The sequence below is a fragment of the Anser cygnoides genome, chromosome 7 (assembly GCF_040182565.1).
Source record: "Anser cygnoides isolate HZ-2024a breed goose chromosome 7, Taihu_goose_T2T_genome, whole genome shotgun sequence".
Lineage (NCBI taxonomy): Eukaryota > Metazoa > Chordata > Aves > Anseriformes > Anatidae > Anser > Anser cygnoides.
Window position 1 is genome coordinate 11,557,636 of NC_089879.1, and position 21,589 is coordinate 11,579,224.

A 21,589-nucleotide genomic window follows, 5' to 3' on the forward strand; every position below is an offset into this window, starting at 1 on the left:
GTAACATCACTTACTGGTGGAGGAATCCGCTGGTGCAGGAATTACCCTGCAGATGCAGAGTCTGGCTTTTGGGCTTGCAGCTGCAGGGAAAGTGAGCTGTGAATGAGCAGTTAATTGAAAGCCAAAGTAGCTGTTTACTGACAGAGTAGAAGGGTGTCTTGCCCTTTCTTATGTGTAATCCATGTGAGATCACTCAGCCTTGTTGACCTAACTTGTTTCCAATATTTGTTTGTTTTCCCTTTTCCAGCTGAATTTATATGCCGTGCTTTTCATTCTTTCATTTTTTTCTCCCCCTAAACCCTGCCAGCTTCCTGTACTGCTGATCCTCACTGTTAAACTGCTTCTGTGCTCTTATCCAGCGGTTGTGCATCGCTGATGGAAATCTGATTCTTTTACCAAGCCAGATAAATTCTGCTAACCTTTGCTCAACAAGTAATTGCAGCTTGAAAGAGAAGAGATGGAAGAAACACTACTGGGATAAAGAAGGTTTTACAGGTCTGGAAAAAAAAAAAAGATTTAAAATTCTTTTGGGATAGTTAGAGTACAGGTTTTGAGTCAGGAAAAGAGATGCATATTTGTGGAATCCCACTGATTGAATGGGGCTACTTTAAGTCTGCCTAAATTCTTTGCAGGTCTGAGGAGTTCATTGCTTGAAAGAATGATGTGGTTAATAATGCTTTTACTGGCTGAGTTGCTTATAACTGGTTTGTACCTGCTCAGCTTTTTTCCTATTTACATATACTCTGTTATGAATATGTAGTGTCAACACTTTCATTTAGAAAATCATCTTGGTCAAAAGTATAGAACAGGAAAGTATTTTTACTGAGAAGACGAAGCTTTCTCACATGGGAGATTACAGAAAACAGCATAATAACAGTTTAATATTCTGATGTGGCTGCTAATGGCCTCTGACTCTAAAAGCTCCCTACAAACTAGTACAGATTGTGATTACCAAGAATTCCTGACAAATGGCTTGTGTGTGCATATAGTATTAAAAATCTAAATGCATCCAATATAGGGATGGCTAGGGATCAGTGGCCGGAAGAACTGGCTGGCATTTCTCTCATTAATATTAAAATAATTAGTAACATGTAAAAAAGTTTGAAAGGTTAAAAAATGGGGGAAAGAAATGTAGTTCTTTCTGGTTACTTAGAAGGTTCATTCCCTCCTTCTCAAGCTGCCTGTAGATTCAAGAGTGGAGCTGAGAGGAGCCTTCTGACCTAGCTGCCAGAGACAGAGGCAGGGCTGTTTCCACAGAAGGCCATGAGCATGTCTAAAGAAGGTTGTATAGCTGAGAAAGAAACTGAGGCTCCCTACTTCCATCAGTCTGCCTGGATGCCACTTGTCAGCTTCACTAGGCAGATATCAATTTGACTTTTTTTTTCCCCCAGTAGAAAATCCCATTTAGATTCAGAAAATAGAGGAGGGAAGAGGATTTGAAAGTGATCTATGGAAAACTCACTTTGTTAGGAGTGTTTCCACCTGCAAATTATTCTGACAAAATTCCCAACCAGCTGTAGTAGTTAATAACTTTCTTTAAATATTTGAAGAGCAGTCAATCACAAACTGGAAAGGAATTTGATTTAAGGATGCTCAAGATGCTCAGTGAGGAAGGTTAGAACAGCTCTTTATTAACTGCTTAGTATCTGGGCACTGTGCTAATGAGCACTTCAGAAACATCAGAATCACAGTGTAGATTTGGATAGGTTTTTATTGTGAAAAGTGTTCAGGACTTGAAAGAAGGACCCAGAGTTGTAGCTAGACAGACAGAGGTGATTTATTCTTGCAAAGTAACTGTGGATGTAGGTAAAGCCAGGAAGGGCATAAAGGGAAATGAGCTGAGAGAGAATGTGGACAAGGTCAACGAGGAATGGGAACGTGGCCCTGGCTGTCAGTCCTAAGGAATACTGAGTGATGCCCTAGGTGAGGGGAGAGGTAAGAGAAAGCATCAAGATGCTCACAAAATGCCAGAGACATGACAGCAAAACAAGACAGAGATGGGCTATTTGTAGTATTTCTAAAAATGGATCCAGGGATGTTTATGGCAGCAATTCATTGCTTGGAAACAGACGTTTAATATCTAAGCTTTGTGTAATATATGCAGTTGTGTCTCTAGGGAATTAAACAGCAAGAATTATGTGGATTGCCTGCATAGATATGTATTGCCGTTCAAAAGCCGAATCTTTTTGTTTGTGCTGTTTTGATTAATTTCCTGGATTGAAGCTGCACATGAAAAATGTTTCAAGCCACTTAAGACTGAAGCTGTTACTTGGTAGAAGCACTTTGCAATTGGTTATCAAAACCCTTTTCTGTCTTAGGGCTGAGCTTTCTTTTGGCTTTGCAGGCTGGACAGCTGGGTGGGAGAGCACCAGATTGCCCACTAAGGATGGAAAGATGAGTTGAAATTTTTTTCTCTTGCATATGAACTGAGTATCTTGTTGGCAGAAAGCTTTCTCTTCTGACTTGCTTGCAATGTCTCTGTCCTGGAAGCAGCAGAAACCATGTTGTGTTTGAATTCTGTTATATTCAGAGTAGGAATAGTTCTAATTGGCAGTGCTACTTGTCAGAGAAATGACCAGAAGCCTCAGAAGAGGTCTCTGCTGTGCTCAGAGCTGTACATCTACATGTCCACCTGGGAATTTTTCTCTAAATTCAATAGCCTTTACATTGTGTGGTGGTGTTAATGTAACTGCTGGAATCCACCTTCAGAAATGAGCATCTGAGCTGGGGAGATGTAGCCCCAGTTAGCACTCTGGGGTGAGGCAGGTTATTTGCAGCTAATTTGGCCATTGTGCTTAATCTACTCTTTGTGCTGCCAATGAGATTGCTTTGAGCCTTTTTCTCAGAAGAACCGCATGCTTTCACTGCACAGGAAAGCAAACTGGGAGAGGTGAGATCTCTGCCTGTGACAGCTCCCCATCTAGTTCTCTCTAGATGAACTAATTTTTCCCACAAGGTAAATTCTCATATTCTGTCATCTTAATCCAGGGTCATTACCTTAAAAGACAGTGGACTTCCAAAAGTGGGAAGCAGACATTTTTTGGTACTTCTGTTCTAAGAAATACTCTGCGGAAAAAAGATTGCCCAGGCTGGCAGAATTGGTGTGGTTTGGTACAGGTTTAGCTGCTCGGGTCTGCTTGCAGGCATGGTGTCCTGTACCATGTACTGGAGAAGAAAATGTCATGCAGAGGCTGGTCTGGAGCTGCACTGCATCCCCAACATGCTTTCATACTTGTGTGTGCTGCTGTGCTGGGTGTCAGCAGGGAGCTCGGTGCCCTTTGAGTGCCCCTATGTTTTCCAGAAGCTGTTTGTGGGCTCCTGGTTACTGTGTGGCCCAGCACTTCATGCACCCATCTAGTGGGTGAAGTGTGGGGTCTGGCATAGGGAAATACTTCTGAAGAGCTTATGCATCTAGTGGAAATATGTTATAGGGCACTTCTGGATGCAGTGTACGAAAGAATTAAGATCTCAGCCAGTTAAATTAGAAAGCAAATCCCTAATTATTCAGCAATGTGCTAATAAAGAAAAGGAGGTAAATTGTGAGAAAGTCAAGGCCAGCAAGGGCAATGCCTGTGGTGCAGCTCTGAGTGGTGGAAGAAGTGCACCACCCCTCATCCCTCCCAAACAGCTGTTATGTTTTCTTCTCAGTGGCTCTAACTGGATGGAGCTTTATTGTAGTGCCCCAGGACCTGGGTTACAGTTTGGCATGTCTGATGGTGTGGGATGAGCTGTCTGTCTGTACCTGAGTTCCTATCTATGGCAAAGGGCCATGAAGGATGTAGAGACTCCCAGTGAAAAGCTGTTTAGGAACAGAGCAGGTTCTTATTTACTGTGCCATGTTACTGTTGTGGGACAGGATAGGAAAGATGGCATCTCTGCTTTTGCCTGGATAGGCATGCTAATTTAATAGGTGTGCAGACCATCTCTGTTCTGAAGAGCTAGGATCTGGGGTTTGGTTTGAAAATCTGTCATGTCCCCTTGAGTTCCAGTGGTTCCAGATCAAAACCTTGCTCATTCAGACTAAGCCCTCAAATTGTTGATACTAAACTGCTACAAATCCCATCTCTGTTGATGTGGAGCTGGCTTGGCTCTGGTAGATTCAGACTTAATTTTTGATTCTGCTCATGCATGTGAAGCATTAACAGCTCAAATCTATGGAAGAGCTGAGGAGCAGAGGTTACTATTTCAGCTGTCTTGCAAGTCTTGTATCCAAATCATGTAATACGGCGGTACAGCAGCACTTGTGTGTGCTTTTTCTACCTGGAAAGTACAACCTACCTCACAAAATGTTACCAACAAAGCAACTGCTGAGAAAATTGGCCTATAAATATCACCTACTGAATGTGACAAGGCATCTGGAGAGGCTGTCTGCAATATGTGCACTTTTCCTGTCTGAGATGGGACTTCAGCTTGCTGCAGGTGAGTTGCTGGAGTCATCTAAAAGGAAGCCATGGCAACAAAATAGGAGCAGTCTGTACAGTGGGAGTGCAATCTTCAGAGTCTCATGACCTGGCTATGCCTAGCCATTCACCTTTGGGTTATTAATATCACTGCTCCTGCCCACACACAACTATCAAAATAAGTTTTGGGTGTGAAGGGATGTGTGACCTGGTTGTGTAAAAGACAAGGGTACAAATTCACAGGGGATATCTGCAGAAGGAATAGGGAAGGGGATGCTTGATTAGAGGGAGGAGATCCCAAAGGAGTGGGTGAAATGAAAGAAAAAAAAGGAAGGATCCAAACCCTGAGTTTTCCACTGATTAATAGCTTTTATCACTGTAGCACAAGAATTTGCTGTTAGTTTTTCAACACCTTGGGAGAATTGTATTAGGCAACTGGAAAAAACTTCTTTAGGTGTTAAAAAATCCACAGACTGGGCAACCTGACCCAGATGGCTTGCATTCAGATGAGACCAAGAAAAGGAGGGAAGTGGGAAAGCAGCGTACCTACATCACCGTGTTGTGAGCAATCTCTTACTCTGGTTCTCCCATTCTGCACACAGTCTACCCTGCTTGCAAAGCGATTGTTTAAATTCACCACTGTGTCACTGGATGTTCTTTATAAATTTGTTTTGCTATTGAAATAAAAAAAACAATCTTGTTTCCAGGGGTGTTCAAGCATTCATTCTCTGAAGATGCAAGCAGAATGTCTGCTTAAAAACAGAATAAACCCCCTGCTTTCTTTTTTTTTTTTTAAACTGGAAAGCCAATAGCTCTGCAGTACAAATCCAGAAACACTTCACAGCTTAAAAAAAAAGGCCAGTTCAGTGTGGGATGCTAGATAATGCTAAAACAGATAAGCAAACTGACAAGAGTAAGCCCAGAGAATGCATCTCACATTGGACTCTGCCTTACTAGAGAAGGGCTCATTATGTATGGAAATGTGCAAAATGGTATTTGTGCATATTTCAGGAGTGCTGTGTGGTAAATGGCTTTGAACCAGGTCTACTTCACTACTGGAGCTGTAGGAAACTCAGCACAATGATGGAGGGACCCTGACTGGATGTTTGACAAAGCCATTTTTTAACCATGGCGTTCTTTTAATGTATGTGAAAAGTGCCACCTTTTTAAAGAAAAATCTAATGCATTAAAAAGGAAGAGTAAGAGGGGGAGACACACCCAGACATAACTAGAAATAAGCAGATGCAAAATTCAAGTGTGTTTGCTGGCAAAAATAGTTCAAACTGGAAGGATAACAAAAAACACTCTTGAACTTTGTAAATCTTGTTCATTAAGGTCTTCTTTTCCTAATGTCTGCAATGCTTACTCCTAAAACAGGCTTATGAGCTGGACTGAGTCTGTATTGCGCTGCACGATTTCACTTTTTCTACCCACTGTCATACTTTACATCTACATTACATGGGGCAGGGCTCCTTATGGCACTTGGCTATTATGTTTTACGAAGAGAGCAACATTTTTTGAAGTCAGTTACCTGTTTTGCTTATGTCCAGTATTACCAAGAGTAGTTTTTCCATTGATATTTGAAGTTCAAGTGAGGACAAACATTCTTTGAAATCCAGCTCTCCCTGAAGAGAATATAAACTTTACTGTTGATGCTGATGTTAACATGCTTTTTCCCTTGCTGGTCTAAAAGTGTGGTACCAAGAGAAATTGTTATATTCTTAAAGAACCTGGTGCAAAGCTTATTGGAATGCTTCTTGCTGTCTCCTAATGAGCATTAGATCAGGCCTTCATTAGGTTAGAAGACTAAATGAAACATTGCTGAGTCTATTTCTTACTTAAAACTTCCCTGAAATACAGTAGAAAGTTCTCTGTACTCTTGTATTTGTCAAGATGATGGACCAACCAAGGCCACTTCCTAAAATTTATCATTGGCAATATGTGCTAAGTTCTCAGTGGAAGGTCTCAATTACCTTTAATTATGGTAAAACTTTTTTTTTCAGATTTAATTAAATATAGATGGAAGTTCTTCCTTAGTAATTATTCCTTGGGAGAATTATTTTAAAGTGGATACATTTCATGAGAAATGTTTCTAAGGGATTCAGCCTTGGCAGAGATGGAAGTTACAGAAGCAAAGTGGGGACAAAAAAAGTAATTTTATCACTTGATATCAAAAAGTTTATCTAACCTTGAGTTATCTTCCTGTGTTCTTAATTGCTGAATGAAATGTTCACCAAGTGCACTTCGGTTTCAAGGAGTTTCTTTGTAAATCGTAGTACACAAAGGCGCCTATAAGTAAGATTTAGTCTTTGTGTTGTGCTTGTGGTCCAGACCCTTTCTACACAAGTGTGGTTTTTCTATGCTGGGCTAAGCAGATACCAGAGTTAGTTCTCTTCTTCCAGGAATGTGCAGTGTGTAGCCTTTTCTGTTTTGCAAAGATGTAGCTTCACTGTAGAGTGTTCTGTAAGAAAATGAGTATCTAAATTCATGTAAATCAGGCTTAATCATCATTGTCCCCCCCCAGTACTGCAGATAAACACAAAGGCAGTACTTCCATTTTCCTGGAGTGGATAGGGTGGAACAGGAGTCCAGGGAACCTACACAGACAAGCCAAGCTCTGACAGGAAAGTCTGTAGCCAAGTATGGAATTGAGTCAAGTACTCCATAACACATGGTCTTTGAGTAACAGGGCTAGCATGTCTTTCTGTTGTTTCTCTGACTTTTTGTTCTCCTTTTTGTCCTCTGCAAAGGTTTGTTAGTGTGGCACCTCTTTTAATAATCTAATGGAAGGTTTTTTTGTTTCCTTAAATCTCCCCTGGTCAGTTAACACAACCGTGTTAAATCAGGCTGCTTTTGCTTGGTCTTATGATTGCATTGTAAGATGCTGTAGAACAGTTTTCATCTTCACAGTAAAGAGTAAATGGGTCCACACAGCTCCCTAAAAAGCATAAAGTAAATGTAATTGTCCTCATTATCCTGATTACAAAGCTAAAGGTATATTAAAACTTTCTGGTTGAGATAATGAGGGTTTAATATCACTCTCTGCAATTAAGTGCTGAGGTAAAAGTTAAGCTGGTAAGAGAAGCTTCTTGCTAACATCAATGGGAATTGGGAATTTTTATCAAACTGAACTCGTGTATGTTGACATTTTACTGACCTTGCTCTTGCTGCAGTGTTGATATTGCAGCTGTGAGAAAGGTAAGCTGAGATCAAATCAAAAAAAAAAATCTGTTACCTTATCTTGTGCTGGGGTCTTGCTCTTTTTTGGCCTGAACAGTTTTTATTGATCTTCAAGTGCTGTTGTTGCTAGACCGAGCTATGTACGTAGGCTGCTGTCTTCCACTGACATGTCTGACTGGTTTCAAGTTTCATGTAGCATGAGGGTTGCTGGCTGAAGCAGTAATGCTCCTAGAAAAGGGAAGCCTGTGGAGTGTAGATATCAGATAAATATACAGTAATGTCTCTACAATGCAAAAGTACTAATATTTTTTTAGAAATGTTGCATTTAAAATTTAATGCCTGTCTGTATTCAATTGGGATGCGTAAGATTTAACGAGCTGCTATTTGGATAGGGAGTCTGTTACACATGCTGTGCAAACAGACATGTGAAAGCACCTTTTGGACTGGTTTGTCTTTCTGTGTTGGGCATAAGGGGAGCCTGCATGATGAACTCAGACTGGACAGTGAGTGTGGAGAAAAGAAATGATCTTAAATGAATTCTGTCTTAAGTAATAAGTAGCACCTAATGTAGAAAATGAGCAGTGACTTGTACAGTCCAAATGATTTAAGGTCTTTTAGAGATCGTATCTGTGCAGGTCTTCATTTAACTGCTGACACAGTTCTCTGAGGTAAGTAGCTACCAGTGATTCTGTTAAATGCTGAATTTTTGTATGCTCTGTTTGTTCCCAAATGTGTAGAGTAGGGGGAATTCTTAAAGTCTACAGGTATGATTACCCTCATGTAGATAACCTTCTGTGCAGCAGTTTGATTTGGAAACTGAGGATGATGTTTTCATACTTACTCTCAAAGGCTCACAAGCACTTGAAAGCCTGCACAGTCTTCAGACCCGTTCTTGCTACGTCTGTTTTGACAGATGAGATGTACTTCCTCTTGGACCACCAGTTTCAAGGGCTTTTATTCATGCAGTGGACAGCTGACGAAATACACTGCTTGAAAGACAGAAAGAGTTTGACTTCACTCTTTGATCAGGAGAAAGGGTTTACAATTACCATCATATCTAGAACCTTGGATATCTCTGTAACAGAGTCCAAGTTAAATCGGCACCTTGTGTGAAGCTGGAAGAAAGGTGTCATCAAAGATCTTCACCTTACTGAGGTTTTCTGTTCCTACTCATTATCAAGGCTGACAGTGGTCCAGAAGCTGGCTCTACATCTTCAGTCTAACAATGGTACCTTTCCAGCATGTAATCCCACTGCCATGTAAAGGTAAATTAAAGGTACTTGAAATAGGGGAGTTGGCAATGGTTATGAATAAGTGGTTCTTCTCATTTTTTTAAAAGTAAATCCATGCTTGAGCTGACCTGTGATAGACTTGATATTAAATCAAAAAATTCTCTCTGCTGTAGAGGGGCAAAAAAAATGGTCTGTCTTAAACTTTGTTGTGCCAAAAAAACACCCAAACAACAAAACACAGACCTTCTGTGTAAACCCTGCTCTTTACTTTATTAGTACGTGCTTACCTAGAATAACTTTAATCACTTTGAATATTCATTATTTCATTTATATATAACATTATATAATTAATCATATACTTATATTATGTATTATACATATATAAAGTATATATAATTTTAATCATTACATATAACGATTGATATTTATTAATCATAATTAATAGTAAAATTAGATATGATAATTATATTAATAATAATAACATATTAAATGTATTAATATTAATGATTATATATAATAGGTATCTGGAGTGTGCAAGTGTACAGTTTTAAGAAAAATTCTTGTCAATAGAATCTTCTGAGTCATTTTCCTAGAAAAAGAAAACTTCAATAATAAAAAACAACCTATTAGTCAAGACTTAAAGGGTAAATTAAACCTGGCATTAGGTCAAAAGACATCACATTGGGTTGATAAATATTTCAAATTCAGATTCTTCTTTTTACAGGCAACATTTGACTATCTCTGTAATAGTCTAGCGTAGTTTCATCCATTTATTGCAGTAAAATATACAAATAATATACAATTGCACAGAGTTGTAATGACATCCACAGGGAGTATCTTGTTTTAGCTATACTGATCTCTAAACAATTCTAATGAGATGTAATATGTGTAGAGGAGACCTAGGGTTTTTCTTTTGTAGTCAAAGATATGGAGAGATATCACAGGATATATCTTTCCAATGAAAAGAGCTTAGACTTTGATTTCAGATAAATCACAAGGTAACAGTTTGCAGGCAAAGGACTCATGGCCACTTAGTGAATACATCGCAAACTAAATCTGAAAAAGCCAATCTGCTCACAATTGTAGAACAAGTGTGTGGAGATGACCTTGGGAAAGGCCCATGAGAAGTGTTTTGCTTAGAAAGATTGAATGTGCCAGCTTGAGAGCTCCAGACTCCAGTATTGCTCTGTTTGCATTTAGTGCTGAGCCATTCTCTCAAAAGTAGAGACATACCATGGAGCTTTTGGCAGTGGTGGGAGACCCATTTTAATCAAAGCAGTCTCTTTCCCTCTGTGTCAACCTCAATTCAGTTTGAGTACCTGGAATAGCAAATTAAATTCACATCACTAAATTCTTGTTTCCTAGTGAGGATAGGGAAGGGTTTGGGGACTTCATTTGCCAAAATATTTGTGGGAGATGAGGAAAGGTATATGAAATTATGGTGTTCATGTGACTCGATCTCCAAAATGTTGTAGCTCCTATTGTCACAAAAAAAAAAAGCTTAGTGAAACAGCCATCGGAATCAACGTGACTTTTTGACTCAGTTTTTCTAACCTTCAATTTTTTCAAATATACTGGAAGATAATTACATTTCACTAGGACCAAGGAAAAAGTAATAATAACAAAAACAGTCACTTTCACATTAAAATCACAAATGTCTTTTCATCTGATTACAGAAAACTGTCTGTTTTTCCATGCTGTTCTCTGACCAGGGATAGCACTACTGGGTCATGTATACTGAGCTCAAGGTAATTGCTTTTGTTAGGAGATTCTCTTGAGTGTGCAGAAAATGTTTTTGAAAAGGGAGGCATTGTTTTGGGAAATTGTAGCTGTCTTCCTTCAAGGTATCATCAAAACAAGAATGCCTACATTTGTCACTTCCTATTGAAAAACTCTCAAGTTGTTAATGGGATTTGTTTTCAAATGTTTTAACAGACTTCGGTAAAGCTTCTGCTCTCAACTTAAATGCTGCTCAAAAGCCCTGTTTGCTGTAGTGATGGTAAGCTGACAGGCCAATAGGAAACAACGGGTTTATCTGCTATGTTAGTGGCATGGATTATGTGAAGGGCATTTCATAGCATGCCTTGTTGAGGGTGAGGAGGAAATATATCCTGAATATTTTTCATATTTTCATTGATTATTTTTGTCAGTCTCAAATGCAGATAGCAACAGGATTGTTATATATTAAAATGCCTGTAGTAGCATTGGACTTCCTAGCAGCACTGAGACACAGCTTTTTTTTCCTTCCAGGTTGGATTAGTGTCTTTTTATTGCAAACTACATTAACCCACCAAAATACTCCCTAGGTGGAGAAATGCTGGGGGGGGGGGGGAGGGGAGGGGGATGTTGAAATGATTTTAAATTTGTGCTGAAAAATGCACAGCTGCATGTTATTTGCAACAGAGCTTGGGAGCACAGAAAGAAATCTCCAAGTTGTGTGACTGCCAAGAGGTATGAGCACCTGACCTGTCCATGCCTCATCCTTTTTGGGTCTTTATAGGTTAGCAGCTAGGATCACTGAAGATTTCTGAAAATGTTGAGCTGTGTAAAGTTGTCCTCTGTGTTGAAGAGCTCAGGTGACTACTCCAGTTCTCTTTTTCTCCCCCAAGGAGAAAAAAAGGCAAACAGCCCTATTAGTATCAAATGAGGCAATAAAGTTATTGTCATTACTTCCAAGGTGCTCTAATGTTCTTGGAATACTGGGTCTGAATTCATACCAGCTAGAAGCAGTATCTTTTTTTATATATTAATATAAATAAAGCAGTACTAGTAGAGCTCTTGAGACCTCTAGAGTTTGACCAGCAAAGTTGATGGGAAAAAGGATAATAATGTCTGACATACAAGAAATTGAATCAAGTTGTTTACATTTGGATTTTCCAGCCTGAAATGTATGTAGATTCTCTTAAAAACATAAGGTCCAGAGCATTTGTTATCTGAAGCAAGCTACAATTTATTGCCTTAGTGAGATCCTGTTAGCCAGATCTCTGTGTAGATGTGTTTTCTTTCCAATCATTTTGAGCTTTCCCTGTTTTTTCTCTGCTGACAGTTCTGTCCACCAATTCTGTAATTACTGTCTATCATTTTAAGTGACGGGCTAAGGTCCAATATCTAAGGTCAGGGCCATGAACATCTGACTTCCCTTGAGAGTAGAACTGGCTGAGTAGGAAGAATATTGATTCACTGAGTAGCTCAACCAAAAAGAAGGAACACTTTCAAATGCTTTTGACCTAATAGTGTCCAAGCATCTCTATTTGAAGTAAGTTAATGAAGGGGTAAATCATATCTTGTATGAATCATGCATCAAATCACAAAACAAGAGAGACTTTGAAAAAGAAGCCCAGAGGCTAGGTGTTCAGTTCTGGAAGCATGTCTGAAACAGGGTTTAGATTTAAAGAAATTGCAAAACTGTGTGAATTTGACCCATGTCTGAGTGGAAACTGAACTGCCTTTGTGGCTACTGCAGTGGGTCTGCACTGTTTTACTTTTCATTTACATGCTCCTACTCAAAATGAAATCTAATTCACACAAAGGGAGAGCCTGTAACTTATCCTTCCCTCAGATGATATCATTTAATTTAGAGAGGAAAATCATTACATTTCCTTTCCAGTTATTTCTTCTTCCTTTCACACCCATACTTGTAGACTTGTAACCCTCAGTTGACTACTCTTTTCATCATTGGGTAACAGCCTTGATTACAAAGTACTAAAAACTTCCCAAGCTACCTAAAAGACATTGCAGATGATGTAGAAAAAATTACCTCCCTCACATCTCCTTAAAAAAAAAAAAAAGCCAAAGATGGTTCCATTATATCATTTGTGACTGGGATTTAAGATGCTTCTGAGAACTGAAGTGTCCATCTCCCATCTGATGGAAATGTCACTTTGGAATCTGCTGGTATTTGATTATCTGAAACCCTTGAAATCTGTGTTTGTGTCTGTGGTATGAATGAATGATGTGGAAATGTCAAAACAGCTTTTTATATGATGAACAGTAACAGAGAAGCAGAATAGTGATCTGAAAAGACCTTTAAATGTCTTGGCTGAGTTTAACTTTCTTGGCAAATTAGATACAAATAACTAAAACAGACTGTCCTGCAGAAGGGAAAATGTGCCATGCAAGATGTCCTAATCTTCTGTGTTATCCATTCTGATACTTTTATCCTTGAACATGAGCAATTCATGTTCAGGAAAACCAGAAATTTATGTTCAGAAACTGAGGAAGATGGTTTCACTGTGACAGACAAGCATTTTTTGAAACAGCTCAGTACTGGTTCCTTCAAAAGTATCTAAGTGCTTTCTGTTGCCCTTTTTGCAAAGAAATAGAAGGGGAATGGAGAAAAGTTCTAGCTATTTTTGTGAAAGTCCAACAGAAATGTTCCTGTCTTCATTTTTTTATTTAATCTTGGTTAGTAGGAAACTTGTGAAATGCTGCTGACTAGCAGATCACTACTCATGTCCACATGATAGTTAACCATTCCCAGATAGATGAACAGTGAACAAAAAATATAGTCTGGATGGGTTAGAAATGAATATTATTTTTTGCATGCACTGAGCTGTTTTATTTCAAGTTTTATTTTTTATCTCTTTATTTCCTTCTGTTTGTCTGCTCTCCCTGGCATTCACAGCACACCAACTTTTTAATGAGCTGCTGTAGAGCAAAGGGGTTCAAGGCCAAACATGAGTCTTCATCTTGGGTGGAAAAGGGAATAATTAAATGCTGAAAAGGTGGTGCAGTCAGATGGAGTGGAAATGAGGGCAAAAGGGATAATGAACAAAGTGAGGGCAGTTTTGATAAATCTCTTTAGGAGGGGGTTGTGACGGCCAAAGCCACTCTCTGATGTGACATGGTTTTGCTGTACTTTTACACACCAATGACTGAGGGGAATGTTCACAAAATCTTGAGCGAGACTGCATACAACTTGCTTTGTCTCCTCAGGTTGGATGTTACATGGAGAGAAAGTGACCTTATACCTTAAAAGGCAATGTATAAAATGCTGATTTTTTTCCTGCTTCAGAGGCAGATCAATTAAGGGCTTTTGTGCTGTATTTCACTTGTGCTCCTAGAGGTTGAGAGCAGCATAAATATTTGAACACTTCTGTTGTTACGGTCAAGCAGTACAGGAGGAAGCTAAGCCATGATTAGGATGGGATATTTGGCAAATGTGAATGTATGGGAAAATAAGTGGTCTGTGACGTGAAAGAAACTGTTGCAGGTAACTTTTCTGAAATGATACCAGATCTGGTGTAGCAGGCAATAGCTCAAGGGCAGGGCTTGCATTCAGAGGGACCTAGGGAGGTTAGAAGAATGGACCAACAGCAAACTTATGAAATTGAGCAAGGGCAAATGTGAAGTTCTGAGTCTGGGATAGAATCAATCTCTGCAGCAATATGGGCTGGGGACAGGCTGGATGCAGAGTAGGTCTGCTGAGAAGGACTTGGCAGTTTTGGCAGAGAGCAACCTCAATGTAAGCCAACCATGTGCCTTGGTAATGATGATGGCTAACAGCATCCTCAGCTGTATTAACAGGAATACAGTCAGTAGATCCAGGGAAGTAGGCATCCTCTGTTCAGAAATCATAAACTGTGGTCAGCAAGGGTTCTCAGGAGGGAACTGCTAGAGGAAGAATTCATAAGTGATATATTTTTGAAAAATTCAACCATGAATTTCTGGAGTGTGAAGGACTACTTCTGCTACCTTGGCTGAAGCACTTTGATAATGGAGATGAAGGACATGTGCAAGACTAGGAGCAGCTGCCAAAGGCCATCCTAGGACCTCAGAATGAAGAATTATCTGGCTGGACAGCAGGGCCATCAATGAAAGGAAGAGGGCCTGCTATGGGAAGGATCAGGCATTTTAACTGAGTCACTTTTGCAGGTACCTGTGGCCACAGTTGTCATCTGACAGCTGTGACACTCCCACCCATCCCCTGTATCTGGCTAGATATGGGGAGCCTACTGTATCCAGGTTGGAGATAAGGACAGCTTTTTGTCAAAAGCAGGAGTTTTCACTTGAATTCAAATTTCAGTTGAAAGATATTCCTAATTAACTGAACTGTGCATAGGGAGTCAAAGGCATTTTAGAGCAAAGCTGGCACCTTGCTGTCTGTTCTGGCAGCTTTTGAGACCATATGCTAATCGAGACTGCCTGGAGATGTAGTGAGGTTGAAGATGTATCTGGCTCGATGGAGATGGATGTTCAGCCCCAGATCTATCACCTGTTGCCACTCCTTGGTGATGAGCACTGGTCAATCTGTGACCATGTGTCAGTGATACAGCCATGGTTTTGCGTGTGGTTCTGGACTTCTGTAACCCTTCACTCTCTTGGATGAAAGATGCAAGAGCTAACCTTTGTTCTAAAACTAAATACTTCATTTCACCAAAGACACTGTACAAAGGAAAAAGAACAAGACTTGCTTTTTCTGTCTCCTTTAAAGGCTGCCAAACATTGCCAAAGATCTCCAAGAAATTCAATCTTCCATCCCCATCTTCTTTATCATCATCTGCTGATGTGTGAATGTAGAATGTGGGGCTTGGGTTTATAATGACTATTTTCTGACTTCTTATCCTGAGCAAATGCAATAGGAGCTGTATATACTGATTCATGGAAAGAAAACCAGCTCAGGCATCTTCTTGGGACTGACCATGTTGGTTTGAGGGTTATGTGGACTCTGACTCCCCACAGCATTTCTGAGCAGCAGGGAACGTGCTTGGAAGAGAAGACAGAATCCTATGCCTTGTTTCTAGGTTTGCCTCCATCTCTTTGTAGGGAACAGTAGCGGGGAGAGCTTCAAGGGAGATCCTCAACTGCCTAAACGACTGAAGAGTTTAGACTAGCCAGATTAGGGCATGCTAGTGTTTATGACCAACCTAAGGACAAGAGTAGCTAACACTTGCTAACCACCCATTCCTGGCTCACTGGCATAATGTAGATCGTCTTACAGATAGATCTGAAAGGGTAGCTTTTGTCATGCATGTTGGAAATAGGCAAAATTAATTTTCCTAGATCCATGTTAGGATGCTGTGACAACCCAGTTTTTATTACTTTATGCTGTCAGCATGAGTGTTGAAAATAAAACCAGCCGAAGCCCGGAGATATAGATTTTCAAATAGTTAATCTATTAAAGAAATCAAATGGGGAAGGATTAGCAACAAACAAGGAAACGTAAATTTCTGGAAGACCCATCAATTTGCCAGGATTTGTCACAGACACCTCTCCAGGAAGAGCACAGCTATCTAAATCTCAAGGCATGACTACTATAGTGCCAAGAAGAGGTATTTGGAAAGAATGTGCCCTATACTAATGTACTGAAATGATCCTAATTATTCCTGCTTCTCATAAGAACTAACTAACCAAAGAATAGGGTCTCATGCAGAAGTGGCTACCTACTTTCCAGGGTCTCAGTTACCTTCTTTCACCCAAGGCTGTTAGGAAATATTGGCTAAGTCAGGCAGAGTGGGTTCACATATCTTTACGTTGTTGTTTATCGGCTGTAGCAATTGTCAGCTTTCAGGAAAAGAACAAACAACAATGTGTAATTAGCTCAATTTTTCTAGTCTGACTTTACTAGCCATTGTTGTAAGGGAGCTAAATAGGATAGTCTCTTGGCTCTTGCCTCTTTAAATTCAGGACAGCTAGCTGCATCTTTACTGGGAGATATTTTGTCTCTGCCAATTAGTTCCCAGCTGGAAAGAATATTCAGCAAATAGTTACTTTTTTTTCATGTTGTGTATCATTGGGTGTTTAAGTTACTTTTGTGGCAATAGCCTGTTTCTGCATAGAAGTGTAAGGTTTCCTGGGAAAAGTGAAAATTATATTGACCATTCAGGTAGCTAAATTAGAAACAAGCTTAATATTGCTAGGTAAGGATTGGAACAAAATATTCAAGGACATAGTAGATTCAGTATCTCGTGAAACCTTTGTCAACATTGGTACTTCTCTGCAAGAGATCTTCCAGACCAAACGAGCTGTTGGGTTTAATGTGAGAGTCTAAAGGATGTATTACAGAAAAAGGCAGATAACACCATTACAACATCCTTAAATGCTGTGGATCTGATTAAATTGCAGTAATTCAGTAGACAGAGTCTCTCTGGTGTGTCCAGCACTGATACAACTGAAAGTTTGAATACGGAGCTATAGTATTTTATAGAACAATCAGCTCCTTATCAAAAAAAAAGAGCTAAAAGTTCCAGTATTTTCAGCACTTTACTTTTCTCTTACGTCTCTAGTGTAAATTCTTATGTTTTTCCTTCTATACCTTTGCTTTAGTAGTCTCTTCCTTGTGGATACATCTTTATTCCCTGTGTGGCTCTTGCTGGCTTGCTACATCACCAGCTTGTCATGATGTCACATTGACATGTGGAGGCAGAAAGGTGTGATGTTGGGAAGGATGTAACAGGTTAGGGAAAAGCACAGGGTCGGGGAGAGAAATGTAATCAAATACAAGGCTTCAAAGTGATTCATTGTTTTCTGCCTTCAGGTTTGGCCTGTGCTTGAACCATATGTTTAGTGATTCTCATTACCTTATGGGTTTCACATAGTGATTCTTAAGGGGAATAAAGAATGCAAGAAGAGCTGAATTGGTGGCCTTTGAGCTCGAGGACTGCTGAATACTGAACAGTTGCTTCACTCCTTATTTTTATTACTTCTTGTAAACCTTTAAAACCTTACCTCATGTTTTAAGTGACAGCCAAAATAAATAAATCAGTTCTTTGGGCTGATGTTTCTCCCGTAACTTCTGATTGTACTAACAAGAAGGCAAGAGTAGTGTTGCACAAAACATTAGAAAATGTTTTTCAGGTTATTTTTTAGGTTACAATTTAATTAAGAAAATCACAGATATTTTCATGAGTGGAAATGGTGAATAACTCAGTGAAGAACTCAGTGCTTTGAAAAAGATGTGACAACTAAAATTTTAAAACTCTTTTTAAATGTGAAATCATTGAAAAGTAGGGCTGGAAGAGATCACGAAAGATCGTGTAGCTCATGTCTCTGCCCTGTGGCAAGAGCACCTCAACCTGACCTGTTTCTGACAGAAGTGCATTCAGCCTCATCTTCAAGGTGTCCAGGCTACTGAAAATAGACACTCCACAGAAAGTCTCAGTAACCTATTCCTATGCTTCACTTTTACTTTGTAAGCAAAGTTTCTCTTAATATCTAGCTTGTATTTTCTTTGTAGGCACTTTAGATTGTGATTCCTGTCCTGCACACTGCAAAACTGAACAGTTTGTGCTCTTTGAAAAAACTGCGCCAACACATTTTAGATAGGATTAGGATAATGCATTAGGATGATTTTAAACATCCTGATTGTTGTTCCTCATCAGTTCTGCTTTTTTTTATATCAGTAATTTATTAATCCATTACAAGTTCCTGTTCCTCTGACAACATGTTTAATGAGAATCAGCTTTTCTTTGTCTCAATCTCTTTCAGTGAAATGGATAAAATAGTAACACTAGCGTAGTAACATTTCTATTACTATGGAATAGATGGAATATGGAAGGAGAAACACATCATAAATATGGTGAAGAGATGAAGAAAAGTACTGAAAAGAGATGCTGGGAAGAAAAAAAAAAGCCACCTAAAAGCTGTCTCTGAAATTCTATCATTTTTATTGCATAATTGGGCATTATTGCTGACAACTCCTCCCTTATGATTTCCTTTAAGTTTGAGCATCTGGACGGGTGTTGCACAACAGCCCAGTTTTCTTCTCCCTATACAACAGAGTTTTGATTAATTAATCATTACTTCAGTTTGAATAATACATTAAAGATGCACTTGAATCTGCTTGGAAAAAATACTAAAAAAAAAAAAAAACAATGAAAGGAAATATTGCTCTGGCTTCTGAAAGGATGTGCTTATCAAATGGTAAGGTAGTTGTAAAAGGTAAATGCGTCACTGGTCAGCCTGTGTTTCTTTTCCTGCTTGTTTATGTAATTTCTGTACATTGAGCGTGGTGACAGGCACTTCCTCAGTAACTAGTCTTAGCAGCATTAAGAGCAGAAGAAGAAATAACCAGGCACTGAATGCAGAAATGAGGACTGGTGCCTGGGTCATTCTGATTGCTGAAGCATTTGGGTGTGAGAAGAGCTTGGCCATGCAAATCCAAGGGGCATCTGTACCTAAGCTCAAGAGACAGTGCTCTCCTCTCCCTAAGGAAAGAACTGTGGAGAAATCCAGACCCAATGCAAAACTAATGTTGCTGGTCTTGTGTGGCAAGATCATTAAGGCACAGAATGTACCTGGGGGCCCTGATTCAGATCTGCCTTCCCAGGTGACCAAACAGAAGACCTTTCCAGTCTTTGCATAGACCAATACCTGATATCAGATGTGACACTTTGCCAAAAGCCCCTAGCCTGAAAGCCTGCAAAGATGAGCCCGAATATCTCCTGTGATCTCACCAGTGTGAAGGCACTGCTAGCTTTTAACCACAAAAGCTCTTGCTAGAGCTTTCCTCCCCCCACACCCCTTTAATCCATTTTCAAGCCTAGCAATGCCTCATGTTTACCCAGCAGGCCCATGTGAAAAGGTCAGTTTTATTTCTTTGACCTTTTTCATCTTGGTAAACATTGGCAGCTGGAGGTCCTCACTGCAGACATGTCAGCTGCAATGAAATGGTGTTACAGGTAATGACGTGCATACAGAGCATCTCTGACCTCTCTGCTGTTTGCCTATCAACTCAGAAGTCATCCTGAAATCTTAGCCACTGCAGAAGCAAGGAGACTGATTTGCTTTCAAGGAACATACAGGTGGACTTTATTTCCCTTTCTCCTTTCACTTGGGAAGTGGGGGGTATTATTTGTGTTTTTCCCCTTTATGAATATTTAAGATCTTAACTCAAAATCTTAGAGGTATAGGTGTACTTACTACTAGTGTGTAGCTATATGTTTTGTTCTTGATGTCTTAGTCCCCATTTGTTAGCTTATGAGGATTTTTTTAATAGATAATAATGCTTTCCTAGTATAATTAACTTTTTCTCTGAACTGGGATACTATGTCTGGAACTTACGTGGACTGAAGTTTTGGTGAGGATGGAGGGGAAATAAAGAACAAGGTGTACCCACTGAGATTTGGATTGTGGCATTATATCAGAATCAACCATAACAAATTCACTAAAACTAATGCTGCTGCTGTGGAAGCAAAGAGACAGCGTGAACACCTTCAGAAGCAGACTTTTGTACCACTTCAGTTTTAGATTTATTCCCTAGCATCTTCTGATCTTTCTTTGGATTTCTTAAGACTGACATTAAACAGGTACCAGTGTCTTTGATGCCAAGGTTAATCTGTGGCTATGTATTACCTTCAGCCACTGCTCCAAATCCTGTAGTTCCTCTCAGTGGGAACATGCATGGGTATGGAGGAAACATAAGTTGTCATATATTAGGGCTGCAAGTGCTCCTAGGTTCAGTGGTAGTCACCCAATCCCCATTAGATAACTGATGTTTTTCTACCTATCCCCGTGCAAAGCAGCTCTCTTACTACCTTTGGTTTCTTGTGTATGTGAGTATCTTCACTCACTGAATTATCTTCAATGTTCAATGTGCAGAGTGTTTTTCATCTTCTGCAATGTAGTGAATAACTTGTTGATAAATTTTGATAAAATTTTGACAAATTTTATGGTTAGATTAGTACCATGCAAAATGTAGGTTTTTCTGGGTAAAATCTTTGGCTTTATGTTGTATTAATGATCTGGTACTAAACTTTCAAAAAACAAAATAATCTCTAAAAACAAAACAATTTTTGGGTAATGATTGGAACACTCCTGGGAACTCTATAAGTCCTTTTGTCCCTTGGTAATACTTCACTGTGGTTGTGGCATTTTTAATATTGGGTTTAAGATAGTGACATGCTCTGATCATTTCTGTTGAATGCATGAACATCTGTTTTTTCGTTGTGGTTTAGTGTTGTTTGCTGTTGGCTGGGGATGAAAGGAGAGATCAAATGGTTTGAAGCTGGCTTTTGTTTTTTTCAAAGTTGCCTTTGTTCATAAGCTACAGCCCAGGAACTATGCAGCAATTCTAATTGTGACTGAGAAGCATTGATAGAAAGGAGGAAAATGTGACTGAAGATATAGTCACTGTGCTAACTCAGCAGTGCGAGAAAAATCTTAAAATTGCACCATAAAACTGTGCAAGCTTTACCTAATGGAGAGATGAGGTTGTAGAAAGAAAGCGCTTCATTGCGCAATCTGCGCACACTGCATGGTAATTAGAGACCTGCCACTTTGCCCAGGAACTGAAAAGAATTTGGTATTCTTTGCCTGGTGACCCAAGGGTGAGGATGTAGGTCCTCTGACCTGTGACAGTTCTAAGTGAGGGGGAGGAAGTGAAACCCCTGTGCCTATAGCTTATCATAACCTAAATTGAAGCCAACATCCTCTTAGCAGGTCATGGTTTGTGGGCTTTCTGCTTTGTCCTTCCTCTCTTCGAATATTTTTGTATTTCATACAGTAACTTGATAGTGGTTACCTCATGTCATTAAACAAAAATGTCAAAGAAAGGCCATTCCACCCTGTGCATTTAATGATATATGTTTGAAGATGAATAGATGACGAGCTTCAATGTCTAGCGAGAAATCGGAGAACTTTGGATGCTGAAATGGGTGATTAACGCATCTGAAAGTATGAACAACTGCTTGCTTGCTCGGAGTGATGTACTCTTGCAAGCCTGATGAATATCATTTCATGACATGCGTTGTATGTGTCTGGCTAAAGCTTTCTTTAAATACCTGCCACATCTCTGTGTTTTGGAGAGAATGTGCTGTCAGCTCTGGCAAATGGAGAGAT

At 39.5% G+C, this 21,589-nt stretch overlaps 1 protein-coding gene across 5 annotated transcripts in view; it reads left to right on the forward strand.

The window, feature by feature from the left end:
• Positions 1–21,589, forward strand: part of SORCS1 (sortilin related VPS10 domain containing receptor 1) — a 290,008-nt gene that overhangs the window by 36,070 nt on the left and 232,349 nt on the right. The window contains exon 1 of one of the 5 annotated variants that reach the window (XM_067000358.1): positions 10,528–10,560. The exons of the other annotated variants lie outside the window; for them this stretch is intronic. Within the exon in view, the coding sequence (XP_066856459.1) occupies positions 10,543–10,560 (18 nt within the window). The 5' untranslated portion in view covers positions 10,528–10,542. Of the gene's footprint in view, positions 1–10,527; positions 10,561–21,589 lie in introns of those variants that run through there. 5 annotated transcript variants of the gene reach the window in all.